This window comes from Mobula hypostoma, chromosome 3, assembly GCF_963921235.1.
Source record: "Mobula hypostoma chromosome 3, sMobHyp1.1, whole genome shotgun sequence".
In the NCBI taxonomy this organism is placed as follows: Eukaryota; Metazoa; Chordata; class Chondrichthyes; order Myliobatiformes; family Myliobatidae; genus Mobula; species Mobula hypostoma.
Window position 1 is genome coordinate 94,374,354 of NC_086099.1, and position 26,601 is coordinate 94,400,954.

The 26,601-nt window shown below is 45.4% G+C and overlaps 1 protein-coding gene across 5 annotated transcripts in view; it reads right to left on the reverse strand.

Moving 5' to 3' along the window:
* Positions 1-26,601, reverse strand: part of sec31a (SEC31 homolog A, COPII coat complex component) — an 88,737-nt gene that overhangs the window by 55,677 nt on the left and 6,459 nt on the right. For all 5 annotated transcript variants that reach the window (XM_063043453.1, XM_063043455.1, XM_063043456.1 and 2 more), the window contains exons 2-9: positions 22,076-22,165; positions 19,700-19,823; positions 17,718-17,916; positions 11,227-11,322; positions 6,494-6,634; positions 4,453-4,595; positions 3,200-3,299; positions 1,611-1,772 (exon numbers count right to left, since the gene is read on the reverse strand). In XM_063043453.1, coding sequence (XP_062899523.1) covers positions 1,611-1,772; positions 3,200-3,299; positions 4,453-4,595; positions 6,494-6,634; positions 11,227-11,322; positions 17,718-17,916; positions 19,700-19,823; positions 22,076-22,154 — 1,044 coding nt within the window. In that variant the 5' untranslated portion in view covers positions 22,155-22,165. The remainder of the gene's footprint in view (positions 1-1,610; positions 1,773-3,199; positions 3,300-4,452; positions 4,596-6,493; positions 6,635-11,226; positions 11,323-17,717; positions 17,917-19,699; positions 19,824-22,075; positions 22,166-26,601) is intronic.

Here is a 26,601-nt window from a genome sequence, read left to right on the forward strand (position 1 = left end):
GAAAGAAAAGGGGGGAGGGGGAAATCCAGAGGATGGGCAAGGGGTATAGTCAGAGGGACAGAGGAAGAAAAAGGAAAGAGAGAAAAAGAAATTGTGTATCTAAATAAGTAAATGACAGATTGGGTACGAGGGGGAGGTGGGGCATTAGCGGAAGTTAGAGAAGTCAATGTTCATGCCATCAGGTTGGAGGCTACCCAGACGGAATATAAGGTATTGTTCCTCCAACCTGAGTGTAGCTTCATCTTTACAGTAGAGGAGGCCGTGGATAGACATGTCAGAATGGGAATGGGATGTGGAATTAAAATGTGTGGCCACTGGGAGATCCTGCTTTCTCTGGCGGACAGAGTGTAGATGTTCAGCAAAGCGGTCTCCCAGTCTGCGTCAGGTCTCGCCAATATATAAAAGGCCACATCGGGAGCACCGGACACAGTATATCACCCCAGCCGACTCACAGGTGAAGTGTCGCCTCACCTGGAAGGACTGTTTGGGGCCCTGAATGGTGGTGAGGGAGGAAGTGTAAGGGCATGTGTAGCACTTGTTCCGTTTACAAGGATAAGTGCCAGGAGGGAGATTGGTGGGGAGGGATGGGGGGGACGAATGGACAAGGGAGTTGCGTAAGAAACGATCCCTGTGGAAAGCGGGGGGGGGGGAGGGAAAGATGTGCTTAGTGGTGGGATCCCGTTGGAGGTGGTGGAAGTTACGGAGAATTATATGTTGGACCCGGAGGCTGGTGGGGTGGTAGGTGAGGACCAGAGGAACCCTATTCCTAGTGGGGTGACGGGAGAATGGAGTGAGAGCAGATGTGCGTGAAATGGGGGAGATGTGTTTGAGAGCAGAGTTGATAGTGGAGGAAGGGAAGCCCCCTTCTTTAAAAAAGGAAGACATCTCCCTCATCCTAGAATGAAAAGCCTCATCCTGAGAGCAGATGCGGCGGAGATGGAGGAATTGCGAGAAGGGGATGGCATTTTTGCAAGAGACAGGGTGAGAAGAGGAATAGTCCAGATAACTGTGAGAGTCAGTAGGCTTATAGTAGACATCGGTAGATAAGCTGTCTCCAGAGATAGAGACAGAAAGATCTAGAAAGGGGAGGGAGGTGTCAGAAATAGACCAGGTAAACTTGAGGGCAGGGTGAGACTAGTTTACCCACATCCTCATTTGGGGAAAATTCAAAAAATATACCAACGACAGCAAAAAAAATCCTGTCAACTTTATGGCAGATCTTCAAAAATCCAACCCAAACGTTTTTCCAGCAAGATATGGATGCTGCAAATGTAAGACTCATCACAGCATGATGCAGGCTGAAATGAATAAATACAACCCACTGACAGAAAATTACACATGAACATTGACGAGCTGCTGTTAAAAGCTGAATTGGTTCAATAATCCCTCGGACGTCGGGGTGGCTTGGCCTGACTGCTTGTGTTCAATGGCCTTACAGAAGCTCACAATTCTGCATCATTCAGAAGACTGTATCTACATTTTAGCTCTTGTCTGAGGGAGCTTCCACAAATGCCCACGCAGCATAAAAGTATCTCCGCGATGGGGCAAGTGACAAAGCACACACTACATGGGAGATGTGTCCCTGCTGGCTCTGCGCAATATTTACTTACGTTGTCAACCTGCTTCTGCCTTTGTGCATCCAGGCTTCCACCCATTAGCGAGTAGATGCTGATGTGGCCGTCGAAAGCAGCAGCAGAGAGGACAGCGGGATTCCTGGGGCACCACTGAATATCAAAGCACCACTGTGTCGCTGTGGGCAGCTCGTACACAACCTAATCACAGTCAGGAACAAGAAAAACAAGAGTAAATCACAGCATACGTTGTTTGAATTAAAATCATACAATATACTTTTGATTTCTGATTTCACCATTGGTGTAAAGATAGAAAATAGCTTGCAGGTGTGTCATCGCATCTATAGCTCTGAGTAGTGTGTGCACAATGAAAAGAGAGGCTTGAATCAGGAGGTTCTTCGGAACATACTGAAATGTGGATCCTGTGGTCTGTTTAAAATCATTTAGAGATGAGGAAAAGTGAATTCAGGATGTTCTTAAGCAATTCAGCATGTTACATTATTCTGCAAAAAGACTCTCAATAGAATACATGATTCTGCTTTCCTATTTTCGGCACAGATTCCTATGCTGGGCTCCAAATGACTGCCCACAGGCCTTTTATGTGGAAATGCACTGTCAAAGAGAGAAAGTGAGATTTTTTTAAAAATCTACATTGTTATCAAAGCTCTATCGGACACGTGGGCACGTGGCCAAGTGGTTAAGGCATTGGACTAGCAACCTGAAGGTCGTGAGTTTGAGCCCCAGCCGAGGCAACGTGTTGTGTCCTTGAGGAAGGCACTTAATCACACATTGCTCTGCGACGACACTGGTGCCAAGCTGTATGGGTCCTAATGCCCTTCCCTTGCACAATATTGGTGTCATGGAGAGGGGAAACTTGCAGCATGGGCAACTGCTGGTCTTCCATTCAACCTTGCCCAGGCCTGCGCCCTGGAGAGTGAAGACTTTCCAGGTGCAGATCCATGGTCTCACAAGACTAACGGATGCCTTTATTTTATTATCGGACAGTACCTTAATACAAAAAAATGCCAAAAAATAAGCTAGCATCTAATAGAGCTTTGGAAACTACATAGATTTTCTTTAATCTATCACATTCTCTCTATGACAATCAGTTTCCACTTAAGAGGCCTGCAGTCACTTTTTAAAATTTTATTTATTAATTTACTGGATGTGGGTGTCACCAGCTAAGCCAGCATTTATTGCCCATCCCTAGTTGCCCTTGAGAAGGTGGTGATGAGCGGCCTTCCTGAACCACTGCAGTCCCTGAGGTGCAGGTACACCCACAGTGCTGTTAGGGAGCGAATTCCAGTGACAATGAGGGAACGGCGATGTGCTTCCAAGTCAGGATGGTGAGTGACTTGGAGGGGGATTGCCAAGTGGTGGTGTTCCCAGGTATCTGCCGTTCTCGTCCTTCTAGATGGTAGTGGTCGTTAGAATGAAAGCAAAGGATAACAAAGTGGATGCTTTTCTGATTTGTGGGAAGTAAATTGGGACAGTTTGCGGACAGTCTCAGAATCTAATTTTCACCTTACTGACATGGAAAGTCCTTTTTGATTGCACGTGCTGACCTAGCACTCTGAGACCCCCCTCCCCTCCACTGAGGGATCACCGAAGCACCCAGCGTGACCGACCTCCGCAGTGTTGGGGTTCCAGCAGAGCATGCGGTTGTCCTTGCCACAGCTCAGCAGCAGCTCGGGGTCTGCCAGGCTCCAGGCAATGGCTAAAATTCCTCTGCAAAACAAAGTCAGTTCACAACTGTCAGCAAGAGTGAAATGCTGCCACTTAAAAAGAGCCTCACAATTTTAGTTACACTGTGCAGTTTTCCTCTCTCCTCTCCTGCAGATCTTCTTGGAGCAGCCCAAATTGCCCTCCTGCGCACGACATCCCACCCAACATGCTTGAATGATTCTCCCAATACCACTGAAAATTCTGGCATCAGTAACGTGTCCAAGGTCTGAGTGGGCCTCAAGTATATTGGGGGCGGTGGGGGGGGAACTGCCTCAGAGTAACACCTGGGAACTCTGAGGACAATGAAAGAAAATCAGAAACAAGCCTCCCTCCACAATGGAGAACAGTCGCTGCCGACTGGCTTTGTACGCTGCTGCACTGATGACTGTAACAGAGAACCAACAGCTCCTTGTGGCAGACTCAGTGAAGGTGGCGTAGCCATGTGTTGAGAGGTGCCCACAGCTCCGAGAAACATAACCCAGCACTGTGTCAAAAACAGGGCCGCGGAGAGCTAAATGCAAACAAGGCTGATACATCACATCCACTGAATTCCAAAGAACGCGTGGGATTAACTGGTCTCTCCACATTGCCCCTCGTGTGTAAGTGAGCAGCAGAATCTGGAAGTGAATGAGAATGTGGGGAGAATTGTAAAAAATTACAATATAACTGTGGTGTTCTGTAAAGGGGCAGCCAATGGTGGGTTTCTGACCTGTCTCTTTCCTGCCAAGTTAACCAGATATGCTGAAAATAAAAAGGACATCTTAAGTAATTAGATTTAAAAAAAAACAAACCACCCCTTTCAGAACCCTTTTTTAATAATCTTTTGTTTATCTGTAGAGGAGCGGAGTTAATGACAAATAATGTTCTTATCCGAGGGAATAGGATATTCCAGACTTCGTTTTCTATTTTTTTTTAAGTTTAGAGGGTTCTTTATAAAACTCTTTTTCATGTTCAATTACTCAGAGATTGGGAGGCATCAATTATATATTTTACTCGAATTATGTTTGTATATGTTAACCATTATCAATGTTATACCGACCTGTTTGTATCATTAGTATTGTTATGTATATTAATCTGAAATGTAATAAAAAGATTGAAAAACAAATTGGATTGCCGACAGCAGTATTACCCGTGAGACTCGGTCACGAACACCTACCTGGTGTGGCTCTCCAGTGTCCGCAGAGGAGACGTCGCAAACCGGAGATCCCACATCTGAATCACTGGCATCCGGTCATCCTCCGAGGCCACGGCCATCTGCGTAGCGATGTCGGGATGCCAGGCCAGGCCCGAGCAGTGCATCTGCCAGCGCAGACAGAACAGTCACACGGGGTGGCACATAGATTGTGGCAGCACTGAGCACTGGCAACTTAAAACCCAGGCATTTCCACGTTGGGGGGGGCGGGGGGGAGAGTGCACCGGGAAGGATGGCCAAAAGGAGAAAGCACAGAGAGCCGTGGGTCAGAGGGCAGTCAGGGGAGGGAGGAGGGGAGGGGAGGCAGGGAGACAGCGAGAAAATGCAGGCTGAGAGATCGAAGTGCAGGTCAGGGAAGAGAAACAGGGGCAGCCAGGAAGGCAGGTTTGGGATGAAATGGGACAGAAAGAGAGCTGGGGTGGTGAGGGTGGAGAGGGTGGTGAGGGCGTGGTGAAGAGTGATGGTACAGGGAAATCCAGCCAGATGGTGAAAGGGGAGAAGTTCAGAGCAGTGGGCAGAGTAGGTACTACGGGAATTGTGGCAGACCACAAGATTCAACAACCCTGAAACACTGTCAAGCACTGGTGGTTCAGTTTGCTTCCGCGCCATCCAGCTGATATAAAAAGCAGAGAACCGAACCAGAGAAATGCAGGAGAGGGAGAACCAGCAGCAGCAAGTATTGGGCACGGCTTAAAAGGATGATCAGACTCCATTCTCCCATGCACATTGTCAGAGGTGTCTATGCTCTGTGATTTCATCTAACAATAAAATCCACTGTCTTTCGGCTGTTATTTTACAGAGCGTCTCGCCTACTGATACGTGTGAGTTACACGTACTGAGTTGTGCACCTTAGGCTGGAGGGACATTGTTTCAGTTGGTGGTAGAAAGGCAGAAACTGAACACAAACTTGAATTTCAACTTGGACATGAGTTGTAAAGACTCTTTAAACGAATGCCTGTCGGTGTAGAATCAGTTCAGAGTAGTGGTGAAGGAAGTTATCCACCTCGATTCAGGAGACTGATGGGTGTAAGGTAGTAACGGGTGGTGAGGGGCCTGAGGCTTTCGCACCTCCTGCCCGACTGCAACAGTGAGATTGTTATCTGTTACCTGACGAAAACTGCCCAAATGCTTTTAACAACTGTTTACATATGTTCTCATCTCTTAGAAAGGGAGAACTGATGTTTATTAGGTTGTCCCATTTAGACTTAACTAATTAGATGATTCGAGTCAGGAGCAGACGCCTTGCTTGGGGAGATCCGATGGTGAAGAGTGTGTGCTGTTGCCTCCTTACCCGAGGAAGGATCTTCTTGCCAGGGAAGGGCAACAAATCCATCAACGTACACATGAAAGAATGCCAGCCATCGCCACCAAAACTGACACATGCAGTGGCTGCCCGCATCGCATTTAGCCCACAGATGAAGTGCTGCCTTCCTGTGTTCACGGGGAGCACTGTTCACCAGTCCTTTTCAGTAGACCACTGAAAGCATACTCTCTGAATTCCCTGGATCCCAGTTACTCAGACTGAAGCACCTCACAAGAAGTGGAAAACTGTTCCAATCTACTCTTGCCAAAAAGAAATACACTGCTCACATCTGCTTCGGAGCAAACCCCCAGCAGGCAGGGAACAAGATAGGATCGTGAAAACTGATTTTAAACACAGAGCTCTGATCAAAAAGGTCCTGCATCACTAATCATTTGCCCAAAAATGTTAAAATGGATTAATCTTTAATGCATTTTGTTTAAGACTGCCCTTCAAGGAAGCTGTGTCTGTTAATTGAACTGTGCTGAGTGGCACAGTAGCAATCAATAGCGGTGCTTCTGGAGGTACGAGGAAGAGTGACAGACACAGTACGTTGAGAACTGTTCGATTTTATCCCAGAGAGCACCCTAGGGTGACGCGCCACTGGGTCACAGCATCATTCTCACCAACACAACACTAATATTCTTTGCTGCAATTAAGCCACCACAAGGGCTGACCTAACGTTTCCCCCGGAAACCCACTTACTCGGTTAGTGTGGTCGCTGACTTTCAAAATGGGTTCATTCTTCCGCAGGTCCCAAACAACGGTGCGGCCACTGGGGGTAGCCGAAGCCAGAATATGCTGCACTTGCCTGTTCCAGGCAACGCAACTGACGTCTTCAAGCGGCTGAAAATAAACATCGATTACAGATTATCAAAAGTACACAATACATATCACCAGTTTGAATATCATCTAGAATTCTACATTAGCTTCTTAATCAGAAAAGGAGCTTCATTCAGTAAAACTGTACTCCTTTGGAATTCAGGTGCACAATGAAGGCACGAAGAAATCACCCAGGAGAGACTTGTTTTGACTATTTAATAATGTCGGTAGCCACAACTGGCTGGAGGTTGTGCTTTTGGAAAAAGTCTTAAATGATCTCCTTAGCTTCTCTTACAATGGCCACACATGCAATGTTTGAGGGTTTTGTAAGGATATTAATAGAAATGGAAAAAGTTGGATTTTCAAGGCACAGTGATGCAAATCCATGATCTGATATATAAATGACATGGGCCATTAAATCTTCATTGAGCAAAGCTCTTGATTTCTTGAGTTAAAAACAGCACTTAAATATATGCTGTCAGGTCTAGACATAAACCACGAATGAATCAATATGGAGTCAATATTCTCCATCGTATAATGAATAACGTTTACTCAGCGTGTCTCTCAAACAAAAGCATCTTGGACAAAAGGAGCTGGTGTTTAACTTTTTTTGGGTAGATTTGGGATGTAATCAAAAACTTAATGAACGTTTTGATTTTAAGAAGTCCTGCTGCACTCTGACAAACTGAAGAGTTTCCTCTCAGAGAAAGTGGCTCTCCTGGAACACCTGAGAATGCAGAGAGAAGTAGTAACTATTCCAACCTCACAAAAGCCACTAATTTTGCCAATTCAGAGGGACAGTGAAGGGTCCTTCTCAGATTTGTCTGCCAGTAGAAATTCACCTTCATCTCATGAGGACACAAGCTGCCTAACCAACAAATCCGCAAAGACCAATCCCAAATTTGCTCCAACACTTTTTTCAAGTCTTCCTCACCACATTGTTGAAACCTTACTTCGAACAGGAATACAAATACCTACATCATCCCACTCCAGAACCAGGATCACCCCAGCTTCAGTCGCCGAGCGACCGGGATCACCCCAGCTTCAGTCGCCGAGCGACCGGGATCACCCCAGCTTCAGTCAGCGAGCGACCGGGATCACCCCAGCTTCAGTCGCCGAGCGACCGGGATCACCCCAGCTTCAGTCGCCGAGCGACCGGGATCAGCCCAGCTTCAGTCGCCGAGCGACCGGGATCAGCCCAGCTTCAGTCGCCGAGCGACCGGGATCAGCCCAGCTTCAGTCGCCGAGCGACCGGGATCAGCCCAGCTTCAGTCGCCGAGCGACCGGGATCAGCCCAGCTTCAGTCGCCGAGCGACCGGGATCAGCCCAGCTTCAGTCGCCGAGCGACCGGGATCAGCCCAGCTTCAGTCGCCGAGCGACCGGGATCAGCCCAGCTTCAGTCGCCGAGCGACCGGGATCAGCCCAGCTTCAGTCGCCGAGCGACCGGGATCAGCCCAGCTTCAGTCGCCGAGCGACCGGGATCAGCCCAGCTTCAGTCGCCGAGCGACCGGGATCAGCCCAGCTTCAGTCGCCGAGCGACCGGGATCAGCCCAGCTTCAGTCGTCGAGCGACCGGGATCACCCCAGCTTCAGTCGTCGAGCGACCGGGATCAGCCCAGCTTCAGTCGTCGAGCGACCGGGATCACCCCAGCTTCAGTCGTCGAGCGACCGGGATCACCCCAGCTTCAGTCGTCGAGCGACCGGGATCACCCCAGCTTCAGTCGTCGAGCGACCGGGATCACCCCAGCTTCAGTCGTCGAGCGACCGGGATCACCCCAGCTTCAGTCGTCGAGCGACCGGGATCACCCCAGCTTCAGTCGGCGAGCGACCGGGATCACCCCAGCTTCAGTCGCCGAGCGACCGCGATCACCCCAGCTTCAGTCGGCGAGCGACCGCGATCACCCCAGCTTCAGTCGCCGAGCGACCGGGATCACCCCAGCTTCAGTCGGCGAGCGACCGGGATCACCCCAGCTTCAGTCGCCGAGCGACCGAGATCACCCCAGCTTCAGTCGCCGAGCGACCGGGATCACCCCAGCTTCAGTCGCCGAGCGACCGGGATCACCCCAGCTTCAGTCGCCGAGCGACCGGGATCACCCCAGCTTCAGTCGGCGAGCGACCGGGATCACCCCAGCTTCAGTCGCCGAGCGACCGGGATCACCCCAGCTTCAGTCAGCGAGCGACCGGGATCACCCCAGCTTCAGTCAGCGAGCGACCGAGATCACCCCAGCTTCAGTCGCCGAGCGACCGGGATCACCCCAGCTTCAGTCAGGGGTATGCAGATGCCACATATTCATACAGGTGGTCAAATGCCAAGATCCAAATCATTACTGACTCATTCACTTACACCTACAAGAAGTTGGCATTTACGAACATACCAATTAGGAGAAGGAGGAAGACATGGCCCTGTTCTGCCTTTCAACATGATCGCAGTTGATCCCCAAAGCAAAGGTCATCTACCAATCTGCTCCAGCTTAATCCCACTCCTCAGTAATGAAAGTCCATTATGAGACACTAAACTACTTCCCACATCTCAGGAACTACCTCTCAACAAAGGCAGGTATCGACAGTAAAAAGTTAACATCAGTCCTTGTGCACCAGTACTGTACAATCTTTGTAAGTTCAAACCAAAACATTGTTTGAAGATCAAGACTGACGTAAAGCCCATGACCTACCATACCGGGGTGACTCCTTCCCTCCAAATCGCTTTGAGGCACAGACTACCCACAGAAGAGATACCACCAACACTGCCTCCACAAAACCTTCCACATCCATTGGCAGAATACACGACATGGAATTCTTTAAATGCATGCAGGAGAGGTGTTTGAGCTAGTGCACGGCACTGGACTGTAATCTTCAGAAACATTGCCACACAATTGGAGGAAATGTCATTAGAAGAATATTTTGCAGATAGTGACTGTAATTCCAAGCTTTAAGGAGGACAAGGACAGACTGGAAATTAAGGTCCTGAATTGGGGGAATGCTTAATGCAATATGTTTACACTTCATGTAAGTACAATGAACCAGGGTTTACTATCTGCAGCTAAACCTGCAAGTGATCAATGGGACGCACTCTAAACTGCAGTGTTTCCATCTGAGTGGAAGGCAAATTTAGCAAGCAAATTCAAGGGTTGGATTGGACCAAGTGTGCAAGAGAGGGGGGTGAAGATAGACTTTTGTAAAGTTTTTAACAAGAGTGCATGAGATCAGTGGAAGGAGAAGTCGATGTTCATGCCATCAGGTTGGAGACAACCTGGACGGAATACAAAGTGTTGCCCCTCCACCCTGAGAGGGGCCTCATCGTGGCAGAAGAGAAAGCCATGGACCAACGTGTCGGAACGGGAATTAGGGGTAGGAACTAAAATGGCTGGCCACTGTGAAATTCTGCTTTTGGCAGATGAAGCAGAGGTGCTCGACAAAATTGTCCCCAATTTACACTGGGCCTCCCCAAGGTGGAGGCGGCAGCACTGGGAGCACTCAACAGAATGGACAACCCCAACAGGTTCGCAGCTGGAGTGTTGCCTCACCTGGAAGGACAGTTTGGGGCCTTGAATGGAGGTGAATGGGCAGCTGTACCACTTAGACTACTTGCAGGGTTAAGTACCGGGAGGGGGGAGGGAGATTAGTGGGGAGGGATGAATGGACAAGGGAATCATGGAGAGAGGGATCCCTGCGGAAGGTGGGGGTGGGGGGGAGTAGGTAAAGATATGTTTGGTGGTAGGATCCCTTTGGAAATGGCAGAGATTGCAGAGGATGATGTGTTGGATTCAGAGACTCATGGGGTGGTCGGCGAGGACAAGAGGAATTCTATCCCTGTTAAGGCAGCAGGAAGATGGGGTGAGCACAGATGGTTGGGAAATGGAGGAGATATGGGTGAGGACAGCATCAATGGTGGAAGAACGGAAATCCTGTTCTTTAAAGGAGGAGGACATCTCCAATGTTCTCAAAAAGAAAGCCTCATCCTAGTGGCAGATATGATGCAGATGAAGGAACTGAGAAAAAGGAATACCATTTTTACAGGAGATAGTGGGAAGAGGTATAGTCAAGATAACAGCGGGAATCGGTAGGTTTTTAAAAGATGTTGGTTGACAATTTGCTCCAGAGATGGAAACAGATCAAGAAAGGGGAGTGAGGTGTCAGAAATGGACCGAATGAACTTAAGGGTACAGTGGAAGTTGGAGACAAAGTTGGTGAAATTGATGAGCTCAGCATGGGCGCATGAAACAGCACCAATGCAGTTGTAAATGTAGGAAGCTCCTGTGTCGAGTATTCAATAATTTAGTACTGTGAGGCAGGCAACACCAATGTCAATTCAAGCACTACATTAATACTGGGGAAGGAGATGGTAATAACAGCTGCACCTTGTCGTTATCAAGGCAACTGTAAGGCAAGCTGGATAAACTATCATCCACAGTACGTGTCCTTGCTGAGTGTGAGCCATAACAAAGGGAATGACTTTGATGGGATGCATTCCATGTGAACTGGTTAGATACTGCTGCTTTGAAAAATACATTATCACATGTAAATTACGTTCAGTTTCTGAGAGAATGTCCATTTCACGACAAGACCCGCAAATGAAAAGTTGCTCAAATGTAAGGAAATGTTAATTAATAAACAAACCTGACATTTTGGTCCTGGTGTCATTGGTGTATCAAAATTATTCAAATCCCAGATGTAGATCTCAGACTCATTGGCTCCTGAGGCAACAAGGTTGTTCTGGTCAAAATGAGAGATTAAAATATTAAGGGTTCAGGAAAAAAAAATTCACAGAAACTTAGGAAAAAGAAATAAGACAATGATTTTGTTTAAAATCGGGAAATATTTGAAATGACAGCAAAGTTGAAACAAAAGTTAAAGACGTTCAGACCCACTGGTGTTTCTTGTTTGGATAACAGTTATTAAGTATTACACTGGACAGCCAGCCCATGCGGTTCCTTTTATTTACCTGGCTGTAACCCACCTGGACAAAAAAGACACGTACGTTCAAATCCTGTCATTAGACTTCAGTTCAGCATTCAACACGATCATTCCTCAGAAACTGATTGGAAAGCTGAGCTTACTGGGCCTGAACACCTCCCTCTGTAACTGGATCCTAGACTTCCTGACTGGGAGACCTCAGTCAGTCCGGATCGGAAGCAGCATCTCCAACACCATCACACTGAACACGGGGGCCCCCCAGGGCTGTGTACTCAGTCCACTGCTGTTCACTCTGCTGACCCACGACTGTGCTACAACACACAGCTCGAACCACATCATCAAGTTCGCTGATGACACGACCGTGGTGGGTCTCATCAGCAAGAACGATGAGTCAGCATACAGAGAGGCAGTGCAGCGGCTAACAGACTGGTCCAGAGCCAACAACCTGTCTCTGAATGTGAACAAAACAAAAGAGACAGTTGTTGACTTCAGGGGAGCACGGAGCGACCACTCTCCGCTGAACATTGACGGCTCCTCCGTTGAGGTTGTTAAGAGCACTGAATTTCTTGGAATTCACCTGGCGGAGAATCTCACCTGGTCCCTCAACACCAGCTCCATAGCAAAGAAAGCCCAGCAGCATCTCTACTTTCTGCGAAGGCTGAGAAAAGTCCATCTCCCACCCCCCCATCCTCACCACATTCTACAGAGGTTGCACTGACAGCATCCTGAGCAGCTGCATCACTGCCTGGTTCGGGAATTGCACCGTCTCAGATCTCAAGACCCTGCAGCGGATAGTGAGGGCAGCTAAGAAGATCATCAGGGTCTCTCTTCCCGCTATTACAGACACTTACACCACACGCTGCTTCTGCAAAGCAAACAGCATTATGAAAGACCCCACGCACCCCTCATACAAACTCTTCTCCCTCCTGCCATCTGGAAAAAGGGACCAAAGCATTCAGGCTCTCACGACCAGACTATGTAACAGTTTCTTCCCCCAAGCCATCAGACTCCTCAATACCCAGAGCCTGAACTAACAACAACCTACTATACCCTCTACTGCAGCAGTCCCCAACCACTGGGCCGCGGACTGGTACCAGGCCACAAAGCATGTGCTACCGGGCCACGAGGAAACGATATGAGTCAGCTGCACCTTTCCTCATTCCCTGTCACGCACTGTTGAACTTGAACATAGGGTTGCCAACTGTCCCGTATTTTGGGCTAAATTAGTTTGTCCCATACGGGACCGCCCTTGTCCCGTATTTCCCCGCTAAGGTAGAGCATTCCTATGAAACCTATCGTGCCGAAATGGTGTGAAGCGAAGAAGCAATTACCATTAATTTATACGGGAAAAGTTTTTGAGCGTTCCCAAACCCAAAAAATAACCTAACAAATCATACCAAATAACACATAAAACCGAAAATACACGTTACATCACGCAAAAAAGATTGGGGACCCCTGCTCTACTGTGCCTACTGTCTTATTTATTATTTATTGTAGTGCCTGCACTGTTTTGTGCACTTTATGCAGTCCTGGATAGGTCTGTAGTCTAGTGTAGTTTTTGAGTTTTTTCTTACGTAGTTCAGTGTAGTTTTTGTATTGCTTCACGTAGCACCATGGTCCTGGAAAACATTGTCTCATTTTTACTATGTTCTGTACCAGCAGTCATGGTGGAAATGACAATAAAAAGTGACGACTTGACTTATTTCGGATTTCTTTTGTGTATCCAACTTGGCGTAAATACATCTTATTCACTCTTTCCTGCTACAGACCCAGCTAGATGAATTGCAGATGTGGAGTGGAAGTGTAATTCTACAGATTAATCAGACAGAGCTATGGGAGACTTATTTTCAGAAGCAAGTAAAACAAGGAACCTTGCTTAAGATTAACAGTGGAGGAAATAAATGACACAGAAAGAAGCATCTGAGAAAACAGGTTTAGGGTTAGGGTTTCACAAACTAGAGAAAATCTGCACATCAAAGTTACTTGAATTTCCAGCATCTGCAGAATTCCTCATGCTTGCGTTTTTAAAATCTGCAGATGCTGGAAATCCAAGCAACACACACACAAAATGCTGGAGGAACTCAGCAGGCCAGGCAGCATCTATAGAAAAGAGTACAATACATCTTAGATTTTTTTAAGCCAGCAGCCTAGTTTTGGAATTTCCAACTTCTTACTCCAGTTTCTTCATGGCCTCACCCTAACTCTAGACTTGTGTCAATACCCATTTTCTTCACTCTGCCTTTGACGAATATACCATTAATTCTTGGCTCTCGGCAATGGAAATTCAAATGATCTTGCACTGTATTGTTCACTTTCTCTGTAGCTTTCTGCATGGGTTATTGTTTCACGCTGTTCTACCTCAATGCACTGTGTAATGATTTGATCTGCATGAACAATGTGAAAGACAAGCCTGGTAAATGTTACAACAATCAACCAATTCCTTTTATCTTGCTGCCTTTCTCATTGCTTATAAAGCCACCTCGGGGACCAAGCTTTCTGTGACCTGTCCTCGTGTCTTCTTTGACTCCATACAAGTTTCTGGCTGTAAAGCGCTTTGATATGCTTTACCACATTAAAGATGTTACGTAAACCTCACATCATTGTCCACACAACGATCATCATATAATATCCTTCAGCAACTAGTGTTTACTCATCTATTGTAGATTTGGTATCTTTCAAACCAACATTAAAATACTCCAATGCCTGTAAAGTACTTTGTTAAGGTCTGGAGCTTATGAAAATTGCCACAAATCCACCAAGACCTTTCTTCCTTTCTTGCTTTCTGTGCCAGCAGTCAGCACACTGGAGATTAAGTTGACATATTGTTCTCCTCTCCACTTAAGGTCTTACCTTCCCATTTCAAATACAACAAAATAATTTTTCTCAATTTTTAAAAAAAATTTTTCCCACTTGCAGTATATTCCTAAGGAGTTTTTTCTTTTTTGTTTCACAACATAACTAGTTTTAGCAGTATTTGTTAAGAGCATTCTGACAGGTTGCATCACTGTCTGGTATACAGGGGCTACTGCACAGGAACGAGAGAAGCTGCAGAGTGTTGTAAATCTAGTCAGCTCCATCTTGGGTACTAGCCTACAAAGTACCCAGGACATCTTCAGGGAGCGGTGTCTCAGAAAGGCAGCGTCCATTATTAAGGACCCCCAGCACCCAGGGCATGCCCTTTTCTCACTGTTACCATCAGGTAGGAGGTACAGAAGCCTGAAGGCACACAGTCAGCGATTCAGGAACAGCTTCTTCCCGTCTGCCATCTGATTCCTAAATGGACATTGAACCTGTGAACACTACCTCACTTTTTAAATATACAGTATTTTTTTTGCACTTTTTAGAAATGTATTCAATATAGGTATACTGTAATTGATTTACTTATTAATTATTATTTTAGTTATTATTTTTTTCTCTTCTATATTATGTATTGCATTGAACTGCTGCTGCTGCTGCTGCTGCTAAGTTAACAAATTTCACGTCACATGCCAGTGATAATAAACCTGATTCTGATTCTGAACATTATGAGATACCTTTACACTAACACTGTGGTTAGCTTTTAGCAATGCTTTGATTAAACAGCACTTTCACAGATGGGCCAATTAGTCCCCCCCTGAACTTTCATGAAAGCAGATTTCAAATTTCTTGTAGTTCCATGTAATTAAAGCTATATTTGTAAGAAAAGGGGAAAAAAATCTAAATCCAAAACAGAACCAATGATTAAAAAGTACAGAAGGCAAGACAGCGACTATACTTCATTAGGAGTTTGAAGAGATTTGGTATATCAACAAATACACTCAAAAACTTCTATAGTTGTACCGTGGAGAGCATTCTGACAGGCTGCATCACTGTCTGGTATGGAGGGACTACTGCACAGGACCAAAAGAAGCTGCAGAAGGCTGTAAATCTAGTCAGCTCCATCTTTGGTACTAGCCTACAAAGTAGCTACGACATCTTCAGGGAGCGGTGTCTCAGAAAGGCAGCGTCCATTATTAAGGACTTCTAGCACCCAGGGCATGCCCTTTTCTCACTGTCACCATCAGGTAGGAGGTACAGAAGTCTGAAAGCACACACTCATCGATTCAGGAACAGCTTCTTCCCCTCTGCCATCCGATTCCTAAACGGACATTGAACCCATGAATGCTACCTCACTTTTTAATATATATTATTTCTGTTTTTTTGCACGATTTTTAATCTATTCAATATATGTATACTGTAATTGATTTACTTATTTATTTTTATTATTTTCTTCTTTTTCTATATTATGCATTGCATTGAACTGCTGCTAAGTTAACGAGTTCCACGGTGCATGCCAGAGATAGTAAACATGATTCTGATTCTGACTCTGAAATGTAGTCAGTACCCATAAAGATACGAAAGCAGGTTACACCTTTCTGTGCCGGAAGCTTTTGACAGAACGAAGTACAAGAGTGAAGGATTTTTCTCCGAACTCACAAGCGAGGAGAATGAAAGGCCAGGTGGTGAAAATAAACAGACCCAACAATATGAACAAAGGGGGCGAAGAGTTTAATAATCTGTAAACTGTTCAGTATAAAGTAAAGTGATCTGAGAAATCTGTGAGTTAATGCAGATATAGAGAAAGAATAAAGAGTACTTTGGGATTAAAAGACAAAGGAGAAGCCTATCTAAAGATTAAATTTGCACCAACTTCCATTAGGCAAGCACGGCACGAGTAAGTGCTGAAGGACAGACCTACAGTTATAACCACAGGAAAGCCCTTCAACCCAACCCACTCATGCCCCCTGATGGCATTTGAGCCATATCACCCTCACTCATTCCACCCTTGTGCCTGTCCAAATGTCATTATTGTACCTGCCTCTCCCACATCTCTGGCAGCTCATTCCATATACCCATTGCCCTCTCTGTGAGAGGGCCCCTCAGGACCCTTGCAAATCTTTAACCTTGTACCCTCAACCTTTCTCATGCCATGGCCCCCTACCATGAAACAATGGGTCTGCAGACCCCAAACTGGGAACCTCTAATTTCAACACTATGCCTTCTAGTTTTAGATTCCTCTACCCTGGGGAAGACTACGACTACCTATCCTATTTATGGTCCTCATGAGTATCAATAGAAGAGATTGCCTAATATCGTAACTCTGCTGAAAGTGTCCACCTTGAGAAAAAGGACATGATCTTCAACCCAAAGAAAATTTCAGCTTTAGAGAAGTTTATATGGAGAATTATGGGCAAACTCCCCTGACCCTCCACATATCATCAAACACCAAACTTCCTGTGCACACGGGCAACAAAGACGAATCACGTAAATGTGGCCGAGAGAAACACCAAGATGCACTGCTCAATAAGGCCTATCGCGGGCTATCATCCCACCTCATTGAAAAGTTAAACATGAATCACAGATAAAGCAAGCATGTTTCTACCTGGTGCACCAGCTTCCAGCCACATTCCGAAGGCCCGTAGGTTGGTAGCTTTTTATTTTGAGTTACCGCAGAGTAACAGGCCTCTCTGGCCCAACCAGGCGTGCTACCCCATTACACCCACACTAACCTGTACGTTTTACGGGAGGAAACCGGAGCCTTTACATGGTCATGGGGAGACATACAGACGGCAGCAGGAACTGAACCCAGGTTGCCGACGCTGTAGTGGCCTTATGCTAACCGCGAGGCTATTACTGTCACATGTACCGAGGGGAACAGTGAAAAGGTTTGTTGTGCACACAAATCACTTCCTCACACCCTCCTTCGGAAATCAATGCACGCTGCCGTAACCAAGTTCCTGTTGAGCAGATCTGAAGCCCAAAGGGAGACCTGAATCTAGCACCACTGATTCAGAAGTCACAAATCAAAGCCTGTGCAACTAAAGATGCCCAGGAGGTTAAAGTTCAGCCACATCCTGGAACTTGGCACAGGCGCTGCCGCACTTAAATTGTTGATAAAGGAAGAAGAGGTGGGTAAGAAAGAGGGACCAGAGAGTAACCAGCAGGTTGTATCGGTAGTGGAGCTGATTATAACGGCAATCAGTTTCATCAATTTATCTGCAACAGGTTAAGCACGAGTAGAGGAAAGTTTTGGGAACAAACTTGTTCTTCCCAAAGATGATTTCCCCAGTTAATGCCATTCCTCATTTTCAGAATTTACAAAATCACTCCTTCACCCCAGGTTTGTTGAAATAACAAGTAGAGAAGATGACATTTTTAATTTTCTACCGAATTACCTGAAAAGGATTAAAATCGAGAGCTCTGACTGGGCCGCTGTGACTATCATTCTGGCCGATCACAACTCCCTCTCCTCCTGAAATAACTTCAGATGGATTATACAGAATGATGTTCCCATTTTCGCCACCAGCCACAAGGACACCGGACACCAGGCCCTCAGATGCATTTCCATGGGTGCCCCAAATCAGCTTGTGGTACCTGAAGAATAGACAAGGGCAAGTATACATTTTAGCACATCACAGGATAGGCCTGGAAAAAGATCAAAAATCACAAAATGCTGGAGGAGTTCAGCAGGTCAGACAGCACCTATGGAAGGGAATAAACAGTCGATGTTTCAGGTCGATACCCTTTATCGGGACCGAAAAGGAAGGGAGAAGCCTGAAGGAACATGGTTTTTCATTCCGGCTGCTTCCCTGTTTCTTTCCAGTCCTGATGAAGGGTCTCGGCCTGAAACTTCAGCTGCTTATTCCCCTCCATAGGTGTTGTCCCACCTGCTGAGCTCCTCCAGCATTTTCTCTGTGTGTTGCTCTGGATTTCCAGCATCCGCAGAATCTTTTGTATTCCGGAAAAAAGGTCGTTAACCTGAAACAGTAACTCTGTTTCTCCCGTCACAGGTGCTACCTGACCTGACTGGGTAGGACGGAAAGGGATATGGGCAGTGGGGGGAGTGAGAGAGGAGGATGGTAAGATGAAAGGGCAACAGACAGTCAGGAGGGGAAAGGGCAGGTGAGGACGAAGAAATGAGGAAAGGTCAACCTCAAAGGATGGGGGGGAGGAATTGGAATCCGCTGTTTTTTAAAATACTTTTTAAAATATTAAATAATGTAGGACTAAAATTGTAGCTTAATCATAATTTGTACTTTTTTTAAAACACCCTCATGCATTTGTCACAGTGTGTGGTGGTTTGTCCCCACTCACTGGCAGAAAGCGGTATAGCTGCTAAACTAATGGTTTATCACCCTGCTCATTTTTCATTGGCTGAGTGTTGGCACACTACCCATGTGATGTAACTGTGCAACCGTTGATTGGTTTACCCTTATCTAAGGAATTTCTGTTATCTGGATTGTAAAGTGATAGGATTTTCAGAGGCACCATCTTTCCTTTCATTGAATCTATTAAATCACTGCCTTGCCTCTCAGATCTTCACTTAGTTTCAAATGTCTGTATCTTTGTTAAACTTTAAAATTATCATTAAGAATGAAAACTCCTTGCTATTGTTCATCCCCAGAAGAACCCAAAGGATCAGAAAAATAATAGCAATCTAACAGGGAGGTAAGCAAGGGGGTAAACAGGGTGTAGAGGTTGAAAAGTAAACAAAGGGTAAACAGGGTGCAGAGGTTGAGAGGTAAACAAGGGGGTAAACAGGGTGCAGAGGTTGAGAGGTAAACAAGGGGTAAACGGGGTGCAGAGGTTGAGAGGTAAACAAAGGGTAAACAGGGTGTAGAGGTTGAGAGGTAAACAAGGGGGTAAACAGGGTACAGAGGTTGAGAGGTAAACAAGGGGTAAACAGGGTGCAGAGGTTGAGAGGTAAACAAGGGGGTAAACAGGGTGCAGAGATTGAGAAGTAAACAAGGGGGTAAACAGGGTGCAGAGGTTGAGAGGTAAACAAGGGGGTAAACAGGGTGCAGAGGGCGAGAGGTAAACAAGGGGGTAAACAGGGTGCAGAGGGTGAGAGGTAAACAAGGGGGTAGATGGGGTGCAGGGGTTGAGAGGTAAACAAGGGGGTAAACAGGGTGTAGAGGTTGACAGGGTGCAGAGGTTGAGAGGTAAACAAAGGGGGTCGAATCCAAAGGGTCAATATAAAAAAAAGTAAAATGTAAAACCCATGCCCCTTGAACCTCAGCTCCCCAAAACATAATTTCACAGATGACCTGGTGAACCACTGATTTCTATGCAAGGCAATACTGATTGGAAAAGGACCTGGTCGAAAAGTCATTCGGTCTACCTTGACAAACAAAGAACATTCAAGAGTTGTATTTACCTGTGATTGGACGAGAAGGTACCACAGGATTTCATGTCCAGGGTGGAATCGGCTAGGTCCAGCTCAAAGATCTCCAGGGAAGCGTTGGTGCTGAACGTCGCGTCCAGCTGCTGGGCTGAGGTACCTGATGAGAACAGACATGCACAACGGAACAGCTGAGCATTCAACTGACCGATCTCAACAACAGGCAGACACCAACAACACACCCAACACCGTGAATATTGCTTTAAAGTTGCTGGACATGAACCATTTCCGACATCCACAAACATCGATTATTGTCAACAAATATACATACACAGGCTATGCAACCAACTGAAAACTATTTCCTCCAGTAATTTTGCCCTAAAAAATCCTACATTTCAAATTCTCACTTCTTACTCTTTGTTCAGGCTCACTGCAACTGGGAAATAGCCACAGGTCCTCTCAGAACTCTTAAATCATCAATCCTGTCTACAAAGAATGTCACTTTTTTATTAAGCTGCATGTTATTTCATAACAGATATGATAGAGAATATATGCATTTATGCCTAAATCACATGTAATAAAAATATTATTTTCTAGGGAAAAGTAACTCGAGTTATTCCAGAGTTTGAAGCACAAGTAAAACCAAATACCGAGGGGCAACTGTTTGTACATGGAACAGACCTTCAATTTATTTGTATGTAGATGTAATTCAAAAATACGTTGTTCATAGAGGAAGCTGGCATCTTGGGGGAAAATAAATCTAAGGAAATTAGGCTTGAAGGGAAATTTAAAAGACTCCAGATTGTGAGACCATTAATTTCATTAAAACTGTAGTGAATACAAATAGAATCACAGGAAAAGTTGGTGTAGCTGGCGAATAGTGGAAAAATTCAGATCAAATTCCTTAGAATAGACTTATACTTTAAACATGAGTAGGACTCCCACATATGACCATTACATCAGACCACAAGATATCAGATACATATTAAGGTTATAAGACTGTTGAAGTTTCTCCTTCATTCTAATAAAAAGGTAAAAATGTGAAACTATTATGTACTTAAAGCAAAGATTCTTTGCTCAAGTTATCTCTGCTAACTTTAATGTGAAATTCACACTTGAAATGATTCAGTTTGGACAATACTACAGTATAAATTTTACTAGGGGCCTCTTTTTCTACAATACTTACAATGATTAGGTGAGGGGTGTAGAGAACAGTGGGTGGAAATGATAATAAAATTGACTGAACTATATTGACTGATTAAAGCAAATCATTTCTCATTCTGTAATTTCAATGGCCAAGGTCAGAGATATAAATTTTATATCGGTACTGATCAGAACCCAACCAATCAGAATTGCCTTTCTCAAGGGTGTGCCAAGTCTAACATTTACAACTGCACTATGCTTCATTTAGGAACACTTACAGAAGTTGAGTCACATCAGTTAAGCACACACATATTAGGGTTTGATTGATCACTCTACATTGAAAGGCATTTGTCAGCAGGATAGTGAGAAGAAATGGAAACAAGGGCTCTGTATTCTCTACCCCCAAACATTCCAAGATAGATATCATAATGCAGTAAATATAATACTGGACTGGAAACCCCCTCATCACAATTTCAAATTCTTAAAGAAACAAAAACTTTAATCCCCCCCCCCAAACTGTTCAAACTCCGAAATGAAACAGAAACCATTCGTGCACAAAGGATGAAAACAAGGCAGCTCAAAATAGAAAAAGAGGGGGGGAGAGAGAGGGGGGGAGGGGGGAGGGGGGAGAACATAGAAACGTGCCCCTCTTCAGCCCATTTACTCCATACCGAACACCAACCATCCGTTTTACACTTATCCCAACATTTATCTCACTCTTTATTCTTTCGAGTCTCAGTCTGGAACGTCAACTCCATAGACACAGCCACACCTGCTGAGTCCTTTCAGAAGATTTAGTGAGTGAGTGAGTGTCTCTCTCTCTCTATTTCCAACAACAGCGAAATCTCTTGTGTTTTTACTCTCCCATTCTCTTTGGCCCCACATCCACCCGCCCACCCAGATTTACCACCCACCTGGGTGCAAATTAACCTCCCAAACCACATGTCTTTGGAACGACGGAAGAAAGCCACACAAGGTCAGGATTGATCCTGGGTTTCAGAAATTTTCGGCACTGGCTCTTAACCTGCTCCGCCACCCCCAGGTGCTGGCAATAAATACTGGCCAACAACTTTTTCTGAATTTAATTTGATTTTCATATTTTCAGTTCCCACTAGCACTGATTTAGCCGAAATCAGTGAACTTTCCTCCCCCCCACCCCAGTGAATCAATGTCATTCAGATAATTTTATGTGAATTACCAGCTTTTTGCGAAACGCACTGAAGACTTGCACAAACAAACAGTTTTCCATTCAACGTGCAATTCTCTTACCTGCAGCCAAGTAAACAGGGTGATGTTGGGAGGGACTCCATGCCTGGATGGCGGTCCGGTTGATAACCTTCAGCTTCATTCTTCTTCAAACTGGGAAGGAAAGAGAACGTAGGGGTGGTGAGGGGGTGAAGAAACTCGGTTCTGGAATAAACAAAAAGGCAACACTAAAAGTGTGCACTGATCCACTGAAATGGACAGAGACATTCAGTTCAGCACAAAATGAACATCAGGGATGGAGCGTAGACGAGCACGGTTCACACTGCTGGGACTTAATAACTTATCAAGCATGCAAGGAGGACGAGGCAGAAAAATTAAACTTGGAAAACATTTTAAACTGCCTTTACTTCCACAGGTGAGTACAGTCTCCTCGGACCTTGTCTGGATGATTGCATTAGTACAACGACAGACAGCAAAATACTTTCCTCAAAGAATGGACATCACAGCCAAACTGGATTCTTTCCCCTCACAAGATCAGTATCCAAAAAGATCCTTGCAGGAATTAGAGTACATTTTCCCAGAGAGACAAATATTTGGTTACAGTAGCAAGTTGATATGGCAGTAGAACAGCAGCCAGAGGTCAAGGAAATCAAAGATCTTTTTAGTGTTTTCTGTGCCATCACATGATACTCATCAAAATCTGTATATTTCGCAAGATGCATTAGATCACACGTGGTCACAATCAGATTGATTATCGCTGTCTTGTGTCTTGAAATTTGCTGTTTTGTGACAGCAGTACAGAGCAGACATAAAAATACTCTGAATCACATTAGAGCAGACAAACTGAGAGGAAAATAGTGAGGTGGTTTTGGTGGGCCATTCAGAAATCTGATGGCGGTGGGGAAAACTGTTCAGTGTGGGTATCTTCCAGCTCCTGTAGCTCCTCGTTGATGAGGAGAATCGAGGAGAAGAGGGCACGTCCTGGAACGTGAGGGGTCTTTACGGTGCGGCCTCTAACAGTCAGGCTGAAGTGCAAAGAGTTATTTTACCAGAATAAAGACCTGATAGATATCTTGAGGACCATGTGAAAGTCTGATACTGCAGATGCAGGACGAAAGGTCCAATTGCTGCCAGAACAAGGATGTGAAACCATGCGTTTAAGATGATCATAAATTAAAGCAAGAGGGAATGCAAGAGAAGCTTATACTTGGCCAGCTGTTGCTCAGAATGTAGAAGTTGCTAAGGAATGGCATAGATTATTTAGAGGGACAGAAAAGGGTACATTATTCAAATCAGGTCAGATCAAAGAAGGAGCTTTAGTAATAACACACGCAAGAGCTCAGAACTGGGCTGAACATACTCCATAAAATTTTTTATATTTTCACAAAAAAGATAAATTTCGAATGACCATTGACTTTGGATCAAAGTATTTTTAACAAGATATGCATTTAATAACTTTGAGAGAGGTTGAGAACAAAAATGTTTGGAAAAGGAACAATTTTTTTTAAAAACCCAGAAGCTATTGCTTATATATCAGCAACAGGTCATTTGCAACGCAGAACCATTACAAAATGGGAGAGAAATTCTTTAAACATGAACAATGCTGAGGAGTTATAGTAAATGGAAAAACGATGCTGAAATGCCACAGAAAATACTTACATTGTTTATTTCTTTAACTACACAAAATATCAAACTACCTCCAAAACGGACATCAGAATTCCAACATCTACTGTTTACGAAGTTTCATTAAGCTCTGACATTATACTCAAAAGTGATTCAAAGTCAGTAGTCATTACCAAATCACTCTTCCCAGAAACTAAGGTAAATAAAAGTTTAGCCAGGAAAGTTGACCGTCTTCTTTCCAAATGCTCAACCAATCTCACAAAAAAAATCATTGCAAGGGTATAATTTAATGTGAAGGAAAATCTTGCCAGATCATCTCTTTTCAATATTTTAGCTGCTTCCAACAAAGCCTAGCACATCCTTCAAGGACAAGGCCAGATTGGTTCTCGGCCTTGGAAGAAAAAGAGCTGTAAGGTATAAAATTCTTACAGACATCACTGATTCATCACTGGAAGAATATTTCCCCTGGCCCATTCCTGAACTCGGAATCTTTTCCTGTACCGCAGGCGATCAGCAATTTAAGACTTGGATAAAGGAAAATTGAGATATTGGACGTTTGGAAATCTTGGAAATTCTGTACACCAGGGTGCCTTTGACATTCCGCAGTTGATGTTGGATAGATACCCGGATGGTAAAGTTGTTGAAGGATAAAAGATCAGGATGGGAAAAACACACTGATCTAGAAGTTCAGCCTCTTCCCTCCAATTATTGAGTGACGGCAAAGTATCACCTGAGATTACCAAGGATTCATTTCCAATTTACAGTATTTCTTTACATTCACGTTTCTTTACTCTTTAAGAGGCCATTCAGTTCACTGAGGTTGTACTAGCTCACAGAATGATCTCATTCCCCAGTTGATTTTCCCTGTTTTCTAGTCTCCCCACATCCCCATCAGTGCTCCTCAGATCCACACTCACTTACACTAGGAAAAATTTGCAGTGGTCAATTTAGCAACTAAACCAAGAGCGGGAACTGGAGTACTTGGAGAAAGCCCACAGAGCCACAAATAGAATCTGCAAACTCCACAGAGCACGGTGGGTTAGCGTTGAACTTTGAGGCACTCGTGTCCTGGCCATTGAAAGAACCATCTGACAGCTTTTAAACTGGCCCTCTTGCTCAACGTCAGAGGCAGAGGAGCAGCCGCAGGGGGGCTTTGGCCGGTGAGCCGGGCTGGGGGGGCTTCGGGCGGAGGCCAGGCCAGGGTGGCTTCGGTCAGTGAACTGGGCCGGGTTCAAGGGCTCAGAAGGCTGAACAAATGCACCACGGTTACCACAGAGTTTAGAAAAACACGCGTGTCCCCACAAAATCATTCAGTCTTCCCCAAACAGAAGCCCTGGATAAACTATGAGATCCACAATCTACTGAGGGCCAGATTAGTAGCTTCTGGCCTGGTAACCAGACAAAACACAGGCAGTCCGGGTACGATCTCCAGAGAGCCATCACACATGCAAAGTGGCAACTCTGGACCAAATGAAACACTGAAGGCTGCTCGACAGCTGAGTCAGGGCTTGAATGCTGTCACCTCCTACAAAGGGAAACCAAGCGACATTGCTTCACTCGCAGATGAGTTCAATGCCTTCTATTCTCACTTTGTGGAGGGACCTTCACAAACTCCCACAGCCCCCGATGACCCCGTGATTTCATCTCTGAGGCTGATGTGAGAGCATCCTTTAGGAGGGTGAACCCACGGAAAGCATCCGGCCTACACAGGGTACCTGGTCGAGTACTAAAGACCTGTGCTGATCAACTGGCTGGAGTGTTCACCGAGATCTTTAACCTCTCGCTTTGGCAGTCTGCGGTACCCACCTGCTTCAAGCAGGCTTCAGTTATACCAGGGCCTGAGAAGAGCGAGGTGACCTGCCTCAACGACTATCGTCCAGTAGCACTTCCATCCACAGGGATGAAGTGCTTTGGGAGTTTGGTGATGAAACATATCAACTCCTGCCTGAGAGACGAATTAGATCCACTCCAATTTGCCTACCATCACAACAAGCCCACAGCAGATGCCATTTCATTAGCTCCTCACTCAACCCTGGAACATCCAGACAGATATCAGGATGCTTTTCATTGATTATAGCTCAGAATTCAATACCATAATCTCCTCAGAATAAATCAATAAGCTTCAAGGCAGTGGCTTCAATATCTCCTTTTGCAACTGGATCCTTGATATTCTCAGTCAGTTTGGATTGGCACGACACCTCCTCCATGATCTCTATCAGCAGAGGTGCACCACAAGGCTGTGTGCTTCACCCCCTGTTCTACTCACTTTACACCAATGACTGTGTGGCTGAGCACAGCTCCAATGCCACATTCCAGTTTGCTGATGATATCACTGCCATGAACAGAGTCAAAGGTGGTGATGACTCATCACACAGGAGAGAGACTGAAAATCAGGCTGAGTGGTGCCACAACAATAGCCTCTCACTCAATGTCAGCAAGACCAAGGAGCTGATCATAGACTTCACGAGGAGGAAACCGGAGGACCATCAGCCAGTCCTCATCGGAGGATCGGAGGTGGAGAGGGTCAGGAACTTCAAATTCCTCGGTGGTATCATTTCAGAGGACCTGTCCTGGGCCCAGCATGAAAGTGCCATTACAAAGAAAGCACAGCAGTGCCTTTACTTTCTTAAGACGTTTGCGAAGGTTCGGCATGTCACTTAAAACTTTGACGAACTTCTATAGATGTGTAGTGGAGAGTGTATTTTCCGATTGTATCACGGCCTGGTATGGGAACACCAATGCCCTTGAACGGAAAATCCTGCAAAAAGAAGTGGACACAGCCCAGTCTGTCACGATTAAAGTCCTCCCCACCACTGAGCACATCTACACAAAGCAGCATCCATATCAGGGAAACCCACCATCCAGGCTATGCTCTCTTCTTGTTAATACCATCAGGAAGGAGGTACAGGGACAACAGGGCCCCCACCATCACATTCAGGGACAGTTAGTACCCCTCAACCATCACT